Below are 21,758 nucleotides of genomic sequence, written 5' to 3' on the forward strand. Positions count from 1 at the left end.
CACACACACATGCAAAAGAGTATGTCTTATATGCCATCAAATATAGTATGTTTTCCATTAAAACCACAGCAAATAATTCATGAAGTGAAAGATGTTTTAAAATGGTTAAAATATTTATTTACCCTAAATTTGTGTCTATGGAACCAGTAAAATGTTCAAGTGTCATACGGAAGAGCATGCTACTTTTGCCAACTCCTCTATCCTTCAAAAGAACAAAAAAAAACAAACAAACATATATTCTTAAGAATTATTGTCTGCAATAATTAACATCATCTTTACAGTGTATGTGTGTGTGTGTGTGTGTGTGTGTGTGTGTATGCATGCAAACATGCATGCACACATACACACACACACATATGCATGCACACATACATAGACACATTATTTCAAACAGCTGAATAAAACATAGCAGTTAATTGCAACTCATTTTCTTGTATTTCTTTCCAGTGTTTATACACAACTCATTGAAACCAAGAACTTGTAATTATATCAGAATCTGAGACACACCAATCAACCAACTAAAAGTTCATAATACATTAATGTTTATATTTATCATGTTTTTTCTTTTACTTGTTTCAGTCATTAGACTGCGGCCATGCGGGAGCACCACCTTCAAAAAGTTTTAGTCAAATGAATTAACTCCAGAACTTGCATTTTTTAAAACCTGGTACTTATTCTATCAGTCTCTTTTGCCAAACCACTAACTTATGGGAATGTAAACACACCAACACCAGTTGTCAAGCAATGATAGAGGATAAACACAGACACATACACACAAACACACACATATATACAATGAGCTTCTTTCAAATTCCATCTACCAAATCTACTCACAAAGCTTTGCTTGACCTAAGACTATGGTAAAAGACACTTTCCCAAGGTGTCATGCAGTGTAACTAAACCTGGACCCGTGTGGTTGGTAAGTGAGCTTCTTACCACACAGCCATGCCTGTGCTATTAATACAAAAAAAAAAAAAAATCAAGCAAACATATAAGTTATTGTGGCACAATGACAGTGAAATCAAAGTGTTGGATTACTAATGATTAGGCTAGAAGCTCAAATCATATTACTATCATAGTGGTTTTACTTCTGAAAAAGGTAATTAACTGACTGCATCTTTATACATGAGTTGTTAGTGGTAGAAATAAGCGATTGTACATAAATTGTGCAAATTGCTCTAATGACCCAATAAGTGTGTCTCTCATATGCTATTTGCTCTGCAAGAAATGGCAACTAAATCTCCCTCAAAAATTGCATTCTATCACCTTACAAAAGGAGAGGCCATATTGGATATAGTTATGAAAAGTTCAAGTCAAAATAGATACTAGTGGAATGTCTTTCAACATAGGTCTGCTGGATTAGAGTTAACATGGGATTAAACAACAATAACTACTCCAACAGATAAGCCATTCCATTCATGTACAAAGAAAACAGGCGATAAATCTTCATCTTTGCAGTTTAGTCAATTAGCACATCTGTTTGTTAACTAAGACTGGTAGTTCAAGCCCATCCAGAAATGATAGCTTTAAACTTCTAGGCACAGACATAGCTGTGTGTTTAAGAAGATCACTTTGCAACCACATGGTTTTGGAGTTCAATCTAAACTTGCTCTTGGGCAAATCATCATTATTATCATTTAGCATCTGTTTTCCATGCTGGTATGGGTAAGATGGTGTGACTGGAACTGATAAGCCAGAGAGCTGCGCTAGACTTCAGCCTGTTTTGGCTTGATTTCTACAACTGGATGGCCTTCCTGATGCCAATCACTCAAAAGAGTGTACTGGGTAGATTTAACATGTCACCAGCATGGATGCTTTTACATGTCACTGGCATGGGTGTCTTTTACATATCACCAATATGGATGCTTTTAGATGTCATCGGCACAGGTGTCATTTGCATGTCACTGGCACAGGTGCCTTTTATGTGTCACTGGCATGTACTTTACATGTCTTCTACTATAGCCCCAGAGCAACCTATGCTTTGTAACTAAATTTGAGACAGAAACTGAGTGGAAGCCTGTTGTGTGTGTGTGTGTGTGTGTGTGTGTGTGTGTGTGTGTGTGTGTGTGTATGTGTGTGTGTGTGTGTGTGTGTGCTAAACAATTAGTGCTTGTTTCTTTACATCTCCATAACTTAGTGGTTCAGTAAAAAACATGAATAAAATAAGTGCCAGATATTAAAAAAAACAACCTAAGTATTGGTATCTATTCATGTGTCTAAAACTCTTCAATGACAAACAATATATATATATATATATATATATATATATATTTTTTTTTTTATATATATCTGTGGAATAAAGTTACAACATGGTCTGGTTTTCATGTTTTTTATTATAGTATTTTAAAAACATTTTTTACAATGTTGAAGTGTGTTTAAACATTAAAAAAATATTTTGTAATGTTTATGAAGTTCAATTAGTGCTTTGATACATTTGTTGTAATCATCAGATTTTAAAATGTATTTAACTGACAGCTGAGTTCTTCATAACTGTAGTAAAATGACTGACTTCTTCTTTTTTGTACCTTTTACAAGGCTCCAACAGGCTGAATTTTTGGAATACAGTTTTGACTAATCAGTACGTCATGGTTTGCTGGGCACACCGATATTATTGGCATAGATCCTGCCCTTATTTTAACCAATTTGCTTGCACTTTACTTGTAATGGTTTTATGAGTGAGCAAACAGTTGGTTTCAATCGTTTTTATTTCAGTCTGTGGGAATCTTCTGTAATTTGTTTATATTCATATGTTAAAGATATTGTTTAATCCACATCATTAACTGGTTGTTATATTATTGTTGTTATTTTCATTCAGAAGAGTTTTGAACATTTTAATAAAACGTTTTTCTTTTATCTTTCTTCCAACCTCATTTGTGTCGTGTAGTTTGTGGAAAGGAAAAATTAGAAACATTTTCGGATCCATATGTTTCTATATGTTTGCTCAATGGAATTTAGCGAACATTAGTGTTCCCAATTTGCTGTCTGTGGATTTGTGAGCATTCTGATAATGCATTCCCTGTCTCGTCAATATATATTTCCTCACAATTAGGGCATTTAATGCAGTAGATCAAATTTCTGCTTTTGTAGTTCATATCTACATTTGTGAAAATCTGTCCCTGTTTTGTTCTAATGGATCTATCAGTATGCAAGTATTGACATGTTCCAAACCTGTTATCATTACACTTGTATACTGTGAATGTTCTATCCTGTTTGATCATATTGAATTTTGCCTTTGTTAATAGTTTCTTTAAGTATGTAGTTGCCTTTTGCTTAAGATATGTGTTTGATTAGTTATAAAGTTTTTTACTTTTTCACTTTGTTTCATGATTGGCAAATTTGTTTTAATGATGTTAAAAATGTTTTGGTGATGTGGATTGTGTGTTACTAGAAATGGTATTGTGTTCCGTTGATGGGTCCGTCTTTCTCATGTTGCCCTAAGTTCTTCAATAGGTATCTATTTTGCTCATTGTATGCTATTTTCTGTAAGTAGGAGAGGGTATTTTTGCTTGAGCAGAAATCCTTTGAGTTCTATAAGTCGTGTGTTCCTGGTATTTGCATCATCCACTATAGTTCAAAATTTCCTGGCTAGACAGTACAGGATGCTGCATTTTGCGAGTGCTGAGTGGCATGATTTGAAATTTAGGGACTGGTGTGTATCTGTGCTTCTGTAATAAATATCAGTTGTGGTTGTGGTGTTGTTTTTAATTACCATTATGTCAAGAAATGGTAAATGTGTGTTGCTCATTTCTCTCGTAAATTTGAGACTGGGGTGTAACTTGTTGGGGAGGGTGTTGAATTCTTCCAGATTTTCTAGGGATTTGGTCCAAATTAGGAAACAATCTTCGAGGTATCTTTTCCGTGTGTTTGCTACATGTTTTCTAAAATTCATGCCATAGTTTTCTTCAATTTTTTTAATATAGATTTTGTTCCAAGTATCCCAATACTGAGCTCGCAAAAGCTGGAGCATATTGTGTCCCCATAGCTGTGCCTCAAATTTGGAGGTAATTTTTTCCATTGAAAACGAATGTATTGTTTTCGAGGATGAGGCTGAATGTTCGTATATAAATTTGTTAAATCAAAACTAACAATGAAGTGGATTCAGTTGTTTTCAGCAGATGTGACAGGAAATCAATGTCATCCTGAATGAAACTGGGTATGTCACTTCATAGTGGTTTTAGGATAATGTTTTAGGTTGCTCAGACGATGTGTCGGACGGGCTCGACTAGCTATAATGGGTCTTAGGTTAAGGTCTTTTGGTTGTAGTAGTTTTATATATTCACTACCTTGTTCCTTTATAACATTTTGTATTTCTTTTGAATTATGTATTTTAGGTACACCATAGAAGTTGCTGGATTTCGACTTAAAATTGGTAATATAGTCCCTTTCATTAGGAGTGAGAGAGTTATAATGTTTTAAGACTAAATAATCAAGTTTTTTCATGATGCGGTGGTCAATATTTGAGGGTATTTCACGGTAGAATGTTGTAGTTTTCAAAAGATCTTCAGCTAGAACCCGGTAATATTCCGTATCCATTACAACAATGGCATCCCCTTTATCCGCTTGTTTGATGACAATTGTGTTGTCATTTTTAAGACAAAAGGGCAGACTTTTCTAGTTTTTAAATGTTTGTTCTGACATTGATGTTATGCCTCAGTGGAAATCTGGAAAGGATATCAATGAATTGATCTAGATGTATATTTTGTCCTTTTGGCAGGTTAAATTTTGATTTATTTTTCGCCAAGGATTCGTCATTTTCATTAGTTTTATCAATAAAAACTCCACAAGTCATAGTTTCCGACAAAAGTTCTGGATATCTTCCTCTAATTCCTGATGGTTGACTATAGGTGTAGGTGTGAATTTTAGTCCTTTCATCAATAATTAAAGTTTGTCGCTGTCTATATTTCTTTTTGACAGAGTAATAATTTTAGGGTCTATTCTATCAATTGTTTCTTCTTGGACTTTTTCTTCCTCTGGTGTTTGCTGTTCTGACCCTAAAAAATAGATTCCTTTTTGTCTATTATTTCTTCTGTTATTAACATCTTTTCTCTGGTGAGCTTTGTATTTTGGTTGTGGTCAGAAAATGTTTCTAATTTTTATTCCACAAAGTATATGACACAAGTGGGGTTGGAAGAAAAATAAAAGCAAAACGTTTTATTAAAATGCTCACACTTGTTATAAATGGAAATAACAACAATAATATAACAACCAGTTAAGGATTAGTGGATTAAAAAATATCTTCAACATATGAATATAAACAAATTACAGAAGACTCCTACCAATTGAAATAAAAACAATCGAAACCAACTAAGTTTGCTCATTCATAAAACCATGACATGTAAACCACAAGCTAATTGGTTAAAATAAGGGCAGGATCTATGCCAATAATATCAGTGCGCCAAGCAAACCATGACATTTAAGCTGCATGCTGATTAGTCAAAATCGTATTCCAAAAATTCAGCTTGTTGGAGTCTTGTAAAAGGTATAAAATGGAAAAAGTCAGTCATTTTACTACAGTTGTCAAGAACTCAGCTGTCAGTTAAATACATTTTGAAATCTGATTACAACAAACGTATCAAAGCATTAATTGAACTTTATGAGCATTACAAAATATTTTTTTAACACACTTCAATATTGTAAAAAATGTTTTTAAAACACAATAATAAAATACATGAAATCCAGACCATGTTGTAACTTTATTCATTCAATTTATACATTACTCTATACACATTTACACAAATTTGGAAAATAAATATGTGTGTGTGTGTGTGTGTGTGTGTGTGTGTGTGTGTGTGTGTGTGTGTGTGTGTGTGTAAAGGAGACAATGAGCACAAAAGAAGGCAACATGAGAGAGACAAGTTTTAATAAATGTTGTATCAGTTTAATTTATATATGAGTGTGTGTATGTGTGCATATGTATGTATATACAGTAGTACAAGTTGTTATGTGCGAGTGTGGGTGTTCTGGTGAGAAATTGCAAATAAGTAGGTGTGTCAACAAAAACGTCTTTTGTGGTATTTATTCCACCCAAGATCCATAGGCACACCCTCTTCACAATGATATTCTATTCTGGTTCATAAATACATAATATGTAAAATATAAAAATAAAATTCCAGCAGAGTTAAGAATTGAGAATGAACATGACAGTGTCACCAAAAAAGAAACAAGGAAGACATGGGAGGAAGTTGCTGAGGTTGGATCTGAGTGTCAATGTTAGGACCTTAGACAAACTGAAATATAGTATTGAGGATTCATAGAATAATCATAATGTTGATGGTGGTGGTGTAATGATGATTAGGATGATGATGATAATGGTGTTGATGGTGATGATAATGGTTTTGATGATGATAGTGGTGATGATGGTAATGGTGGTGATGATGATGACAGTAGTGGTGATGGTAGTGCTGGTGATGATGAGTAGGAGGAGGAGAGGAAGAAGATCATGAGCACGATGATGACAAGAATCACTGCAACCATGACGATGATAATAATAATGGTGGTGGAAATGGTGGTGGATATGGTGGTAGTGGTGATGATAACAACAGAAGTGTTTTAACATGGAAACATTCTAAACTGAAGGCAACTAGCTCTACCAAAGTGTGCTTCAAGGTGTAGCCCTCATGGCCAAATTCTAAACAAGAAGCTTTAATATTCCAGCTAAAACTGTTCTGTTCTGCCACATCAGCAAGAACTGCCAACCTAAATTTCAACTGGAGAACTAACTCCACCACCACCACCATCGCCACCACCACCACCACAACAACAACAACGATGTTGAGGATGATGTATTAACTCTACGGCTAACTAAATAACTAGATAAAGTATAGGACTGCAGTAAATGTTATCTTATTTTCATTTATGCATTCATTTTATTGCTTTATGTATTTTTTCCCTTAATTCAGAGAAGAAACAAAAGGTTAGAGTGAAAATGAGAGAAAGAGAGATGATTGTTCTCTTCACATTCTGTGCATATGCCTTTAAAAACGAAGTGCCAGCTGCAATTACATTGCATGTATGCATACAAAAGCATATAAGGATGATGTATATACACATGCGTGAGTGCATGAGTGTTTGTACGTATATATGTGTATCTATCTATATATATATATATATATACTTCATCTTTGTATCTGGTTTGCAAGATTCTTTATGTGAATTCATGTGTTGAAGCAAATTTTGTTTTGTTTGGGGAGAGTGTATTATCTAACACACTCACCGGTTTGATTTCCACTTATTTATTATTCATATTTTTCTTCCAAAATTTTCATTGTTTTTGCAACCTTGACAATGGATGTTGGCTCTGTCCATTATTGGAGCTGCATTCTTTTTTATCTGTTTGTGTGCATGTGTGTTTATGCATGCACATACTAGGTCTGATCAATAAGTATCCAGGCTGTTGCTATAGTAATGAAGCTAAAGCATGCAGAGTAAAGCACACAGATTGACCTTAAACTTTGCTATGCTTGCACACTATGTTTTAACATTCTAGCTCACTTCTGCTATTTACAGCAGTGCTTGGAAGGAAGGTGTGCCATGTGTGATCGTTGCATTGACCATGACAAAGAAAGTTGTCATGCTCAGAAGCCAACACAAAGTTGCAGAAAATGTATGGAGAGGAGTGTATGAGCCACACAAGTGTAGGAGTGGTTCAGATGTTTCCAAGATGGCCGAAAAATGTCAATATTGATTAATGTTCTGGGGGGCCCACAACCAGCAGAACTGAGAAAAACATTGCAATGTTTGTGCAGCTGTGAGGGGAAATCATTGAATCACCATTCATGAGTTATCAGAGGATGTGCAAATTAGTTACACTTCAGTTCAGTCCTTTATTACTGAAGATTTCGATATGAGACATGTATCCGCCAAGTTTGTGCCAAAACTGCTTCAGCTGACCATAAAAACGCTTGGGTTTCAGTTGCACAAGATCTCTTTGAATGTGTTGAGAATGATGAAAACTTTTTGAAAACTTTACATAGGTCTCTGAGCAAGTATCGCCAAGCTTCTGGCAAAATTTGATGCAGATTCACTGCGCAGCTTTCTCTGTATTAGTCACTGCAGTGATCACACACTACACACATTCCTTCCAAGAATTGCTGTAAACAGCAGAAGTGAGCTAGAATGTTAAAACTTAGAGCGCATGCACAGCAGAGTTCAAGGTCAATTTTTGCCAAGCAGCTTTACTCTGCATGCTTTAGCTTCATTACTATGGCAACAGTTCGGATACTTATTGATCAGAACATGCATGTGTATGTATGTATGTATGTATGTATATATGTATATATGTATGTATGTATGTATGAATGCATGTGTGTGTGTGTGTGTGTATGTATGTATGTATGTCATTATTCAGTTTATTTCAAGATTTTTTGCCAATAGAGAAAGAACTGGTTTCTAACCTAGTTCCAAGGCTCCTTTATTGGAATTTCAACATCAACAACAGGGTATTTTTGTTTGTATGTATGTATGTATGTATGTATGTATGAGCAGATTTGTATGTTTTATGTATGTATTCTCATGCATATAGTTGCATATCTAGACATGCTCATATATATTTAAATGATAAACTTCTGGAAAGTTTTACAAATTTTTACAGTTCCAGTGATGGATAGGATCTGTAGTCTTTGAATTAGCTTCCTCCTTTTTGGTTTTGAGAAGCCTAATTTCTCAAGATTGGTATTTAGGCAGTGTGTTACATATCCAAGGGGCCCCAATGATTACAGGCAATAAACCTGAACTTGTAATCTGGATGGAGTAACTGCAGATTTCTCAATAGTTCAGCATAGGTCTTCTCTTTTTCACTGATCTTCAGCTTTATGTTAACATCCGCTGGGCAGATAATTTCTGCAACTGTGCACAGTTTCTCTTTTCTATCCCAAATCATTCTATCAGGTCTGTTGTGGTTACATTTTATTGAGGTCTTCACCGGAACATTTCACCAGTATTTCTTTTTATTATGAGTGGCTATGGCTTCTACCATATTATGGGTTCTTATTTCTTTGTTCCCAGGGTTATCCTTCCAATGGATTTCATTAGGGAGTGTCCTAGCTACAATACCATGTCTCATCGGTAGATGATACTGTGATGACATTTTTGGACAACTGCTTATGATGTGGGTGATATCTTCAGTGTGAACTCCACAAAGTCTGCATCAGTTGTCACATTTTACTGCTTTTCCTGCATCTCTATCCCTTTTGTGCATCAGAAACTTGGTTGATATTTCCTGTTCTTCGATTGCAAATGCATACCCTTCAAAGTGGGAGGTTGCAATCCGACTATTGATCCATGATAAACTGCTTTGATGATTGATGTTACTATCTAGCTTTCTACTAATATAGCCATGCATAATCTTCTGCTCATATAGGCTCATCCTTTCATCTGATGACATGTTACGGCAGAGTCGTGCAGCTACTTTGGACATGTATTCTAGGTTATCAGGCAAAGAGTGTTGCTCAAGGAGAAACACTCCTGGATTTCCTGCAAAGTGATACCTTTTAGCACCTCTGTCTTTTTTTTGCTTCACCTCTTCCACATCTGCAAAACATTTTCCTTTAAGGACTTTTTCCATTTGCAGGAACAGAAAAAGTCACAGGGAGCAAGATCAGGTGAATAGGGAGGATGGGCATTTGTGAGATGCAGTGACATGAAAACATCCCAAACTGTGGCAAAGTGGAAAGTGGTGGTTTCATCACAACAATGTGTCTGTGCACACCGCCTTGAATGTGAAACAGTTTTTGCCAAAAGTGGCATGACCTCGCTTACCCATCCTCCCTATTCACCTGATCTTGCTCCCTGTGACTTTTTCTGTTCCTGCAAATGGAAAAAGTCCTTAAAGGAAAACGTTTTGCAGATGTGGAAGAGGTGAAGAAAAAAAAAACGACAGAGGTGTTAAAAGGCATCACTTTGCAGGACTTCAAGAACTGCTTCGAACTGTGGAAAACATGTTTGGATTGATGCATTGCTTCAAATGGAGAATAATTTGAAGGCAATGAAAATATAAACATGTAAAATTAAGTGAATGAAATCACATTGCAAAATTCTGCTTTCTTTTGTGCATATGTGTGTGTGTGTATTAGTGTTTATCCTCTACCATTGCCTGACAACTGGTGCTACATCTCACAGTTCCACTACCTTTTTCAGTTGAGAGGTCTTTGCCTGGCAAGCTACTTGACAACCCTGCAGGTGCTTCTGTCATGTATAAAGTACCCATACTTGCATCATGTAAAAAGCACCCATGCTGGTGCTACTTGGAAAGCGCCATTGTTGAAAGAACCCCAGGACACTCTGTAAAAGTGGTTGGCATTAGGAAGGGCATCCAGCCTTAGAAACCATGCCAAAACAGACAATTGGAGCCTGGTACAGCTCTCTGATTTGCCAGTTCCAGTCAAACCATCCAGCCAATACCAGCATGGAAAAGAGATGCAAAATGATGATGACAATGTCTTGATCTTGCAAACTAAATACAAAAGTGAAATATATATTTTACATATATATCATATAGATATACATATTAGAGATGATAGACACAGACAGACAAATGGATTCATCATCATCATCATCATTTAACGCCCGCTTTCCATGCTAGCATGGGTTGGACGATTTTACTGGGGACTGGTGAACCAGATGGCTACACCAGACGCCAATCTGATCTGGCAGAGTTTCTACAGCTGGATGCTCTTCCTAACGCCAACCACTACGAGAGTATAGTGGGTGCTCTTTACGTGCCACCGGCACAAGGGCCAGTCCGGCGGTACTGGCAACGGCCATGCTCAAATGGTGTTTTTTACATGCCATCTGCACAGGCGTCAGTCCAATGTTTTGTTCACATGCCACCAGCACAAGTGCCAGTAAGGCGAAGCTGGAAACGATCGCACTCAAATGGTGCTTATTAATTATTGGGTCGTGGAACAGACCTTCGTTAAATAAATCACAAACTAATGTAAGTACTCAGGTCCTTACAATTGGCAACAACTCTTGAAGGCGGTACCTAATGACTGAAACCAGTAAAATAATTAAAAAGATGGTGCCATTTGTTCAGCTGTTATCAATAGCTTAAAATGCTGCCAAAGAAATTCTACTGAGGGATGGTTCAAGAGACAACACATGAAAAATATGTACTTTTCTTTTAAATCTAGTCAATGGTGGAATGAATAAAAAAAGCAGCAAAGAAAAAAACAAGAGGAAAGAGAACAACTTAGAAAACAAAATAATTAGAATGTTTTTCAAAGAGCAGTATGAGGCATAACTTGTCTATAAGTTAGCAGCAGTAGCAGCAGCAGCAAGAAGAACAATAACAACAGTAGCTGCAACAACAAAAGCAACAAAACAAAAATTTCTTGAACAGGATTGTAACTTTAGATACAGAGAAAAACAGTGAATTTTTGAATTTGTCCCAAGGCCACAAAGATTGAGACAGCGTGGCAATCATGCTTTTCTCAAGAGTATAAGCCAAGTAAGTGAGAAAAGGAATGGCTGTATGGCTAACAAATTTTCAATGCAAATGGAAGGATCTAAATTCAATCCTAGAGAGTGACAACTTGGGTGAATAATTCTACCATTGCATTATAGAAACTGAGCAGATGATTGTCATCTATATATCATCCTCATCATTATCATTTAGCATCTGTTTTGCATGCAGGTATGGGTTGGACGATTGCATCAGAAAAGAGTACAGTGAACTTGCCATAAGGAGTGGAAAATCCAACATTTCAGACAATGTCCTTTCTCAGGGAAAAGTTGAGAGGAGAGAAATAAATGAAAGACAGAACCCTTCAGCATTCATATTTCTTTGTCAAATGCTTATTTATTCACATTGTTTTGAATTGTTCATGCATTATCTCACTGCTTTGAGATTCTGATGATGTAATAGTATATTTTTTGAATGGCTTTGAATGTAGGTGTGAGAGACTAGATCTGGCCAGTTAAAATGTTAATAGATTAAAGTCAAAAGCTTAAAGGATGTAAAACTGTCTTTTTTATTTTCTCAATTTTATATGCAGATGAAATGCATGCCTTAGAGTTATCACCAAAATTCATTACATATAAGAAGGTCATAAAAGTTGATTGTCTGTCTGTGATGGAAAAACTACTCTTTAAAAAAATGGAGATTAAGACAATACAACAGCAACACAAACATATGAAACCAAAACAACAACAACAATGATAATGACAACAACAACAGTGACAATAACAACAATGATAACCACAACACCCACACTGCCACCACCACCACCACCTTCAACACCCACAACAACAACTGTAACAACATCAACAATGAACACAACAACACCAGCAACAACAATGCTGACAACAATAACAACAACAACCACAACAAAGTAACACCAATAGCACCCTCTTCTACAGCACCAACAACAAATCAAACAATATGATGAGGTATTAGCCCACAGATTTACCCTTCAACAAAAGGGTATGTATCCCACTACAGACTGACAGTGAGACAGAGGATAAGATTTCTTTAGCTAGAAATAGACTCTGACACATCTTGGACCAATATAACAAAACCACTAGAAAACATAATGAGTGGGAGACCCACCAACTCAGTTCAACAGTTATCAAAGGCCTATGAAAACTGAAACAGTGGATTAGGAACAAGGAATTAGTGTACCTCCCTACGGACAAGTCTGGTAGAATGTCAGTAGACAGCCCACAGAATTATGTCCAGACCATGTAACAACACATCAGTAGCATGAGAGGTTGAACCACAAGAATCTGAAAGAGTAGAAAAACTTCTCAATGCACACATAGGAATGTGGTGCAACATACTCCAGCCCAGAAAACGAACCAAAAGAAGTTTCCAAGCATTCAACAACGATGTTCCTACACTATATTATTCAGTGAGATGATACTCACTGAAATGTCACTGGATGTCTGCGTGAGCATGGAAGGCTTCCTCAATAGAATCAGTAGGTGCAACCACTCCAATGACCTCACAGGTTATGTAGTAGGTAGTATGGATGTGGTTTCACTTTACCCATCTATAGACATCGATTTTGCTGTGGAAAAATGCATTGAGATTATCTGTGAGAGTAAAGTACAGTTCCGTGAAGTTAACAATAGGGAACTAGGCCTCCTCCTAAAACTAACCTATGATTGCAACTACTAAGACAACCATGACCTAAGTAGATTCTGCTTCACCACGTTAGAGAAGGGAAGACCACCCACCGACACCTCAGCAGTGAAGAAAAGCACCACAGAGAGCTGGAGTGGCTAGACCGCACCCACCCAGGACCCTGAGAATGATAATCAGGTGAAAACAATTATTGTGCATGCTAGAGGAGCTAGCGTGAGAACCACCTTGAAGAACGACATAGTGTAGTTTGACAGGAAACTGTACATGCAGTTTCAAGGTGACTAGCCTCTTCATGACATGATGGGACAATCCCTAGCTGAACAATCCACAAAAGTATTGCTTTACTGTAGGTATGTAGATGACATCAATGTTCTAGTTAGGACAAACCCAAGTAACTGTATTGTAGAAACCAAGAGAAGCATAATGGAGAGCATCCAGCACATAGTTAACTCTATCCACCAAAGTATCAAGGTAACTATAGATTACCCCCCCCCCACGTCAATAGACAGGCAACCTGTATATTGATAGGTGCCTGTCTATTGAGAAGCATCCTAACAATAGACTCTCTGTCTTTGATACTGAACTTTGGTTAGAGATTTTAAACAACAGAGTGTAGCTCCTCTACTCCTATTACATGAAACCCATGGTTTCTAAATACGTTATTCAGAAGAACTCAGCCTTGTCACACGATATGAAAATTAGCACACTGATAGCAGACCTAGTTAAGATAATGAATAACATGTCCCCACTATGCGAACCATATGAAACCAGGAAACATACAGAACTTCATGCACCACATGCAATTTTCTGAATATGACCAGAAAGATAGGCTTCATGTATACAGGGGAGCTAGAAAGAACTTAGATAACATATGTAATGGAGCCAGTGATACCCATACTAGATAGAGAGGTAAAGACTGGTATAGTATACAGAGGGTTTTTAACAAAGCAAACAGAGTGAACACATGGTACAGGGCAGACAAATATCAAAGAGTGATGTTTGTAGAGACCACATCTTATGGAAAATTAGCCCATAGATTTAGGAAGGCTCTGAAAGAGACCAAAAACATTAAGATCATTGAGAAGCCAGGGAGCTCCAACAGATCGCAGCTATGTAGGATGTACTCCTTTGAAAATACCACATGCACTAATGAGAACTGTGTAATATGTAAGAATAACGCTGGCATTAACTGTTAAGCTAGAAATGTAGTCTACAACATAAGGTGCATAGAAGATACTTGTAAGGACAAAAACATGGCATACATTGGAGAGACCTCTAGAAGTATAGAAAAGAGAATAAACAGACACTTGAGGCAATATGATGACAAAAACACACTCCTCCATATTCTATCAACATGCCAAAGACCAACATAGCAGCACACTGGGCTGACTTGACATCCACATTTTATTCAAGCACCCAAAGGATACATCACTCAAACAAATTCAAGAGTACATCCTCATAAATGAAACATCCTCCATTCTAAATAGGAAATAGATGTAGAAGATAGAGATATACCAATACCTACATAGAATATACATACACAAGTACATTTGCTAATAGGCAGTTAAGTAGGTAAATAAATGGGTAGGTAAATAGATATGTATGTAAAGAGATAGATACATTGATAGGTAGGTAATATTACATAGGTAATACAGACAGATAAGAACACACACACACACACACACACACAAAAGGAGACGGAAACACATGACCTCATATACACACACTCCATACACATGCATAAACACAAAGACACACATGGAGACACACATCCATAACAAATGCACATACAAAATCACACAAACTCATCCACATATACACACTCAAGGAAGCAGAGCTACACACAAATGCATACACACACACACACACACACACACACATGAATATGCAGAATATATACATACAAGCATACATACACACACACACTCACACACGCATGCTGGCATGTACACACATGCACGCAATAGAATCTCAAACAGGTAAAAGGAATGCAGTTCCGGTAATGGACAGAGTCAATATCCATGGACAAAGTTGCAAAAGCAACAAACATTTTTGGAAGACATGAAAAGAAATGGGTAGAAATTGAACTGGTGCATGTGTTACATATTAAGGCAGTTTGACTCTCCCCAGACACAATAAAAATTTGTTTCAACATACAAATTCATAGAAAGAATCTTTTAAACCAGATACAAAAATGAAATATTTTCTGGTGTCTAATTGTTGAATATTGTTAACCAGATTCTTTTAATACTGAGTGTTTTATTGATAACTGCCAGGATATTTTAAAACCTTTTCCTTATAAAAATATATCTTTTATATTTTACTTGTTTCAGTCATTAGACTGCAGCAATGCTGCGACACTGCCTTGAAAAATTTTAGTCAAATGAATTGATCCCCATACTTATATTTGTAAGCCTTGTTCCTATTCTGTTGGTCTCTTGCCAAACCATTAAGTTATGAGGACATAAACACATCAACACCAGTTGTCAAGCTGTGGTGGGGGACAAACATAGACACAAAGACACTCATATATATGTGTATGCATACACACACACACTCACACACACATATATATACATATATGTGTCGATAAGCCAGCTGGAGGAGATGTCCTCCTGGGGCTAAAAGCAACAGTAACATCCACCCCTAGGGGTCAGCCACACTTAAGTGGCAATATACTACACTTTATCGTGCAGTTACTGTTAATACTTCATTTAGAGAATTAACATTGCTTGTTTTCACCTTTTCAATATCAGTGAAGAATGTCACTGGAAAAGAAGATATAAGGTCTGCCAGGTTTTTCTCTCTCACCAAGGTCATCAGCTGTCGAACGCCGACGAAGGGAAATAACCCTGAAATCCGGATACGTTCGTGCTGCTGGCCGAGGTGAGAGGGATAACTCCCTTGGCAAACAGGACACAGTCGTGTGTCGATAAGCCAGCTGGAGGAGATGTCCTCCTGGGGCTAAAAGCAACAGTAACATCCACCCCTAGGGGTCAGCCACACTTAAGTGGCAATATACTACACTTTATCGTGCAGTTACTGTTAATACTTCATTTAGAGAATTAACATTGCTTGTTTTCACCTTTTCAATATCAGTGAAGAATGTCACTGGAAAAGAAGATATAAGGTCTGCCAGGTTTTTCTCTCTCACCAAGGTCATCAGCTGTCGAACGCCGACGAAGGGAAATAACCCTGAAATCCGGATACGTTCGTGCTGCTGGCCGAGGTGAGAGGGATAACTCCCTTGGCAAACAGGACACAGTCGTGTGTCGATAAGCCAGCTGGAGGAGATGTCCTCCTAGGGCTAAAAGCAACAGTAACATCCACCCCTAGGGGTCAGCCACACTTAAGTGGCAATATACTACACTTTATCGTGCAGTTACTGTTAATACTTCATTTAGAGAATTAACATTGCTTGTTTTCACTTTTTCAATATCAGTGAAGAATGTCACTGGAAAAGAAGATATAAGGTCTGCCAGGTTTTTCTCTCTCACCAAGGTCATCAGCTGTCGAACGCCGACGAAGGGAAATAACCCTGAAATCCGGATACGTTCGTGCTGCTGGCCGAGGTGAGAGGGATAACTCCCTTGGCAAACAGGACACAGTCGTGTGTCGATAAGCCAGCTGGAGGAGATGTCCTCCTGGGGCTAAAAGCAACAGTAACATCCACCCCTAGGGGTCAGCCACACTTAAGTGGCAATATACTACACTTTATCGTGCAGTTACTGTTAATATTTCATTTAGAGAATTAACATTGCTTATATATATATATATATATATATATATATATATATATATACATATATACACATACGTATGTATATTCAGTCATGACTGCTTTTGATCTTCTGTGTGTAAACAAGGCACAAGTTTTGCTGCAACTCTTTTTATTCACAATTCCTCGCTCAAAACTTCTGGGCAGAAGCTCCATGACACACCAGTCATATCAACAAATTCCTCAATTGTTCGGTAATGGTCAATGAATTTTCATGTTTTCATTTGCGTGGGAGGTCTACAGTCATCCTGAACGAGGTTGGTCTTCAAGCTACATTTGATCATTCCTAAAGCACGGAAACACTCATAAACTTGTGTTTTGCTCATGGCAGCATCATTGTAAGCTGTTTAAAGTATGACACCTGTTCCAGCTGCCATTTTCCCCAGCAGAAAACAGAATTTCATGGAAGCACACTGTTCCGTCGTATCACCTGTTGCAAAAACTGACAAACAAGAGAGAAGCACTGCGAAACAAAGATGCATCATATGACAGTGTGACTATAACCAACAACACTGGTTGGCAGACTGATGCTCGAGAGTTGTATCAAGTGGCTTCTAGCAGCAGAAGCTCGAACTATACAGAACATTTCTGTCACGTATGCTTCCTGTCTCACTTCTATAAGCTGTTTACAAAGGTCATAGTCATCAGACTATCAAAAGATCTACAGCCAAGAGAGTAAATGGGTTTCCATAAGAACTATATTTCTATAGATCACTCTAACACAGCTCATAGAACAAACAAATGAATACAAGCTTCCTCAGTATTGCTTTTGTTGATTATGAAGAGGCCATTGAAAGCATGAAGATGAACACAGTGGTGAAATCTCGAGGCAAAATACATCAAACTGTTCAGAGATGCAAACTGAATGTACAACAGATATAGCTCTGCTATCACCACCAGTAAGGGTCCTATTTGAGAATGGGTGTCAAGCAAGAAGGCATCATCTTTCCGAAGCACTTTGCTACATATCTACAAATGGTCATCAATGACATTGACTGGTCAGCTGGCGTGAATATCAATGATGAGCAGCAAACACACCTCTGACTCACGGATGACATTGTACTTATCACTGAAACCACATAGCACCTGCAGACCATGGTGGCAGAGCTGAACACTCAGTCTTAAAATGAACTGCATGAAAACAAAATGTATGTAGTTGGAAGATGTAGTACAAGGCCAAATAGATGTGAAAAGTGAGGATATTGAAGAGGCAATGGAGCATATCTACTAAGAGCACACAGCGAATATGCACCAACATATGGAAGCTGAAATCTCAAAGAAAATAAGGGTAGAATGGAAGGCATTTAATTCAATAAAGGATGTGCTCCAAACAAAGCTAGACAGTGCCATATGTACTAGACTATCTTATCTGTGTTCTTCTATGCAAGTGAGAAGTGGGCTATAATGTAAAGGGCCATGGAAAGATCCATGCAAGGAATTTCACAAGGAAAGCACATTCAAAATAAGATCATTCAAGAACAGAGCATAGTGAATGATGTGATTGCAGAGTATCAAAAGTACAAGTTTTGCTAGGCCGTACATGTCACAAGGTTCACAGACAAGTGGACCAGTGCAGTTGCTAAGTGGTATCCAAAAAAAAAAAAAAACAGGAAAAGGCCACTTGCAAAGCCTCTACAATGATGGGAAGATGATTTGGTCAAGCAGTTTGGAACAATCAAGACAAAATTGGAAGCACATTTTGACCAGCAGTGTAACAGCATCTGATGGCCTGGTTGATACTATGATATATATGTGTGTTATGTGGTTGTTGTTGTTGGCACTCCGTCGCTTACAACGTCGAGGGTTCCAGTTGATCCGATCAATGGAACAGCCTGCTCGTGAAATTAACGTGCAAGTGGCTGAGCACTCCACAGACACATATACCCTTAACATAGTTCTCGGGGATATTCAGTGTGACACAATGTGACAAGGCTGACCCTTTGAATTACAGGCACAACAGAAACAGGAAGTAAGAGTGAGAGAAAGTTGTGGTGAAAGAGTACAGCAGGGTTCGCCACCATCCCCTGCTGGAGCCTTGTGGAGCTTTAGGTGCTTTCGCTCAATAAACACTCACAATGCCCAGTCTGGGAATCGAAACCGCGATCCTATGACCGTGAGTCCGCTGCCCTAACCACTGGGCCATTGCGCCTCCACTGTGTTATGTGGTAAGGTTTCAACAAATAAAATAACACTTGATCAGCTTTGTGAGTAAAGATAATGTTATTGTGAAATACAGCTACCCAACCCTAACCCTTACCATTTTTCAAGCTGAGAACAAGACCATTTGTCAGTTGCTTTATAAGCAGATGATGCTAACAAGGTACACTAATAAGGAATGTTATAACTTTACACCTCCAATATCGTAGTATGGTTGATATTGTTGATGATAGATAAAGAATACAGTGTAACAGTATTATAACAATACAAAATAGAAACAGCGGCAGTAACAAACATGTAACAAAATAACGTTCTTTTACAAACCAACAATCAATATTTCCAACACACTAACTTGAACTGTAAACTGTTACCTGGACTTCAGAGACCAAACTACAAACTGCTGACTACGCCAGACCTCTACTATTTATATGTAGTAAACCTATCTATTCTCGTCACAGGGTGTTGTTCTCTCACCACAACATCTCCCCTTTTGAGATTTCGAGTTGCAAAGGAATAAAGAAATTTTATTTATTTATTTATTATTATTTTCTAGTATCTTTTTCACTTGGGCCTTATGTCAAGGTGTCCGGTCTGCTTCCGTTTTCTCATACTGGTTCTACGGGACTTCATTACTTTTAGTGTTGGGACATCAAATGCATCAAAAGATACTTCCATAGGAATTTCTCTTCGTTCTTTGGTATGTCTCTTCTTTAGCTGATTTATGTGTCTCTTATGTTCCCAGTGTGGTCCTTTAATTAGATACATCATACTTCCTAGTTTTTTTGGTTACAAGTCCATCCTCCCAGCCTTCTTTACCATTTCTATAGGTTTTAAAATGCACTTTATCTCCTACTTCAAAATATTTCATTGCATCTTTCATATTTTTGTTACATCTTTTTTACAGGCAATAACTTATCAAAAATCGATTTTATTCTTCTTGTAAACATCAACTCTGTGGGTGACTTTCCTGAATTTGTACTTGGATTGGAGGTTACTTTATATACCTTTAATAATTTTGTTAGTGCTTTGTCGTTACTTAATTCATTCCTAGCCTATCTTAATACTCTTTAGAATGTGTCCATGAATCTTTTTACCTACCCATTTGACCTCAAGTGGTAGGGTGGAATGAAAATATGCTTTATCATATGCATTTTACAGAAGTTCTTGAATTCATACCTCTAGAATTGCGTTCCATTATCAGAAACTAACATGTCTGGAACACTGTAGCATGTAAACAATTCATATAAGAACTTTATAGTTGTCTTAGCACTTGGTCTATTGCTCCTGCATACCTCTGGTCACTTTGTACAGCTGTATACTGTGATTAGATAATAAGCGCTGTCCACCAGTACAGCAGAGTTGATATGTAACCTAGACCATGGGTTCTCAGTCTCTGGCTATGATGGATATTTTATTGGTGGCACTTTGGGCCGCAAACGCACAGCCTCAACTAGTTCTCACCACATTTTCGATATCCCAGTCCATCATCAGCCAATAGACATAGCTCATCAGAACTTTTATCTTTGACATTCCCGGATGTCTGTTGTGGAATTGCTGCAATACATGTCTTTATAATGTAGTCAGTACTACAACTCTTTTTAAAATTATGGCTTTTAAGTGTTGATTTCTCAGCCCAAGAATTACAGCGTGATGTGCTGCTTGACTGGTCCCCCCTCTCCCTCTCTCTCTCTCTCTCTCTCTTTATATATATATATGATGATGATGATGATGATCTTTTCTCCCGCCATGCCTCTGTCTACCCCTCCATCCTCTCTCTCCCCCTTCGTAGTTTTTCCTTTAAGGTCTTCAGGTTCTGGCTATATATAAATGAGAAACCCATTCTAAATTATCTAGCTGACGTACTACGACGAAATACCCAAGATGCAGATAAGATAGAGATTTTTATTTATTTACGGCCTCAAACATCTCAATACCTTGCGCTTTCTTGTTTCTCTCCATGAAATTCAATTGAATTCAGTTGTTGTCTTAAATTCATGCTTATTCATTTTCTAAGCTTCCTAAATTCATGCTACGTTATATTCTAATCACCCAGAATTCATTGCTCTTTTAAAAAAATTACGATTTATGCATTGTTGTCTCTCAAATATTTAAAATCTACAATTAAGAGCCCTCTCTACTCGCTGGCGGTACCTACCCACCACCACTACCCATTTTCCTTTATTCAAAAATTCTTATCGCTCCTTAAAATTATGGCTTTTAAGTGTTGATTTCTCAGCCCAAGAATTACAGCGTGATGTGCTGCTTGACTGGTCCCCCCTCTCCCTCTCTCTCTCTCTCTCTCTCTTTATATATATATATGATGATGATGATGATGATCTTTTCTCCCGCCATGCCTCTGTCTACCCCTCCATCCTCTCTCTCCCCCTTCGTAGTTTTTCCTTTAAGGTCTTCAGGTTCTGGCTATATATAAATGAGAAACCCATTCTAAATTATCTAGCTGACGTACTACGACGAAATACCCAAGATGCAGATAAGATAGAGATTTTTATTTATTTACGGCCTCAAACATCTCAATACCTTGCGCTTTCTTGTTTCTCTCCATGAAATTCAATTGAATTCAGTTGTTGTCTTAAATTCATGCTTATTCATTTTCTAAGCTTCCTAAATTCATGCTACGTTATATTCTAATCACCCAGAATTCATTGCTCTTTTAAAAAAATTACGATTTATGCATTGTTGTCTCTCAAATATTTAAAATCTACAATTAAGAGCCCTCTC

At 37.4% G+C, this 21,758-nt stretch overlaps 1 protein-coding gene across 2 annotated transcripts in view; it reads right to left on the bottom strand.

Moving 5' to 3' along the window:
* LOC106879737 (ras-related protein Rab-5A-like) overlaps positions 1-208 on the bottom strand; it is a 92,990-nt gene extending 92,782 nt beyond the window's left edge. For both annotated transcript variants that reach the window (XM_089341989.1, XM_089341990.1), the window contains exon 1: positions 123-208. In XM_089341989.1, coding sequence (XP_089198115.1) covers positions 123-178 — 56 coding nt within the window. In that variant the 5' untranslated portion in view covers positions 179-208. The remainder of the gene's footprint in view (positions 1-122) is intronic.
* Between the last annotated feature and the right edge of the window lie 21,550 nt (positions 209-21,758).

The sequence above is a fragment of the Octopus bimaculoides genome, chromosome 25 (assembly GCF_046866305.1).
Source record: "Octopus bimaculoides isolate indiv1 chromosome 25, ASM4686630v1, whole genome shotgun sequence".
In the NCBI taxonomy this organism is placed as follows: domain Eukaryota; kingdom Metazoa; phylum Mollusca; class Cephalopoda; order Octopoda; family Octopodidae; genus Octopus; species Octopus bimaculoides.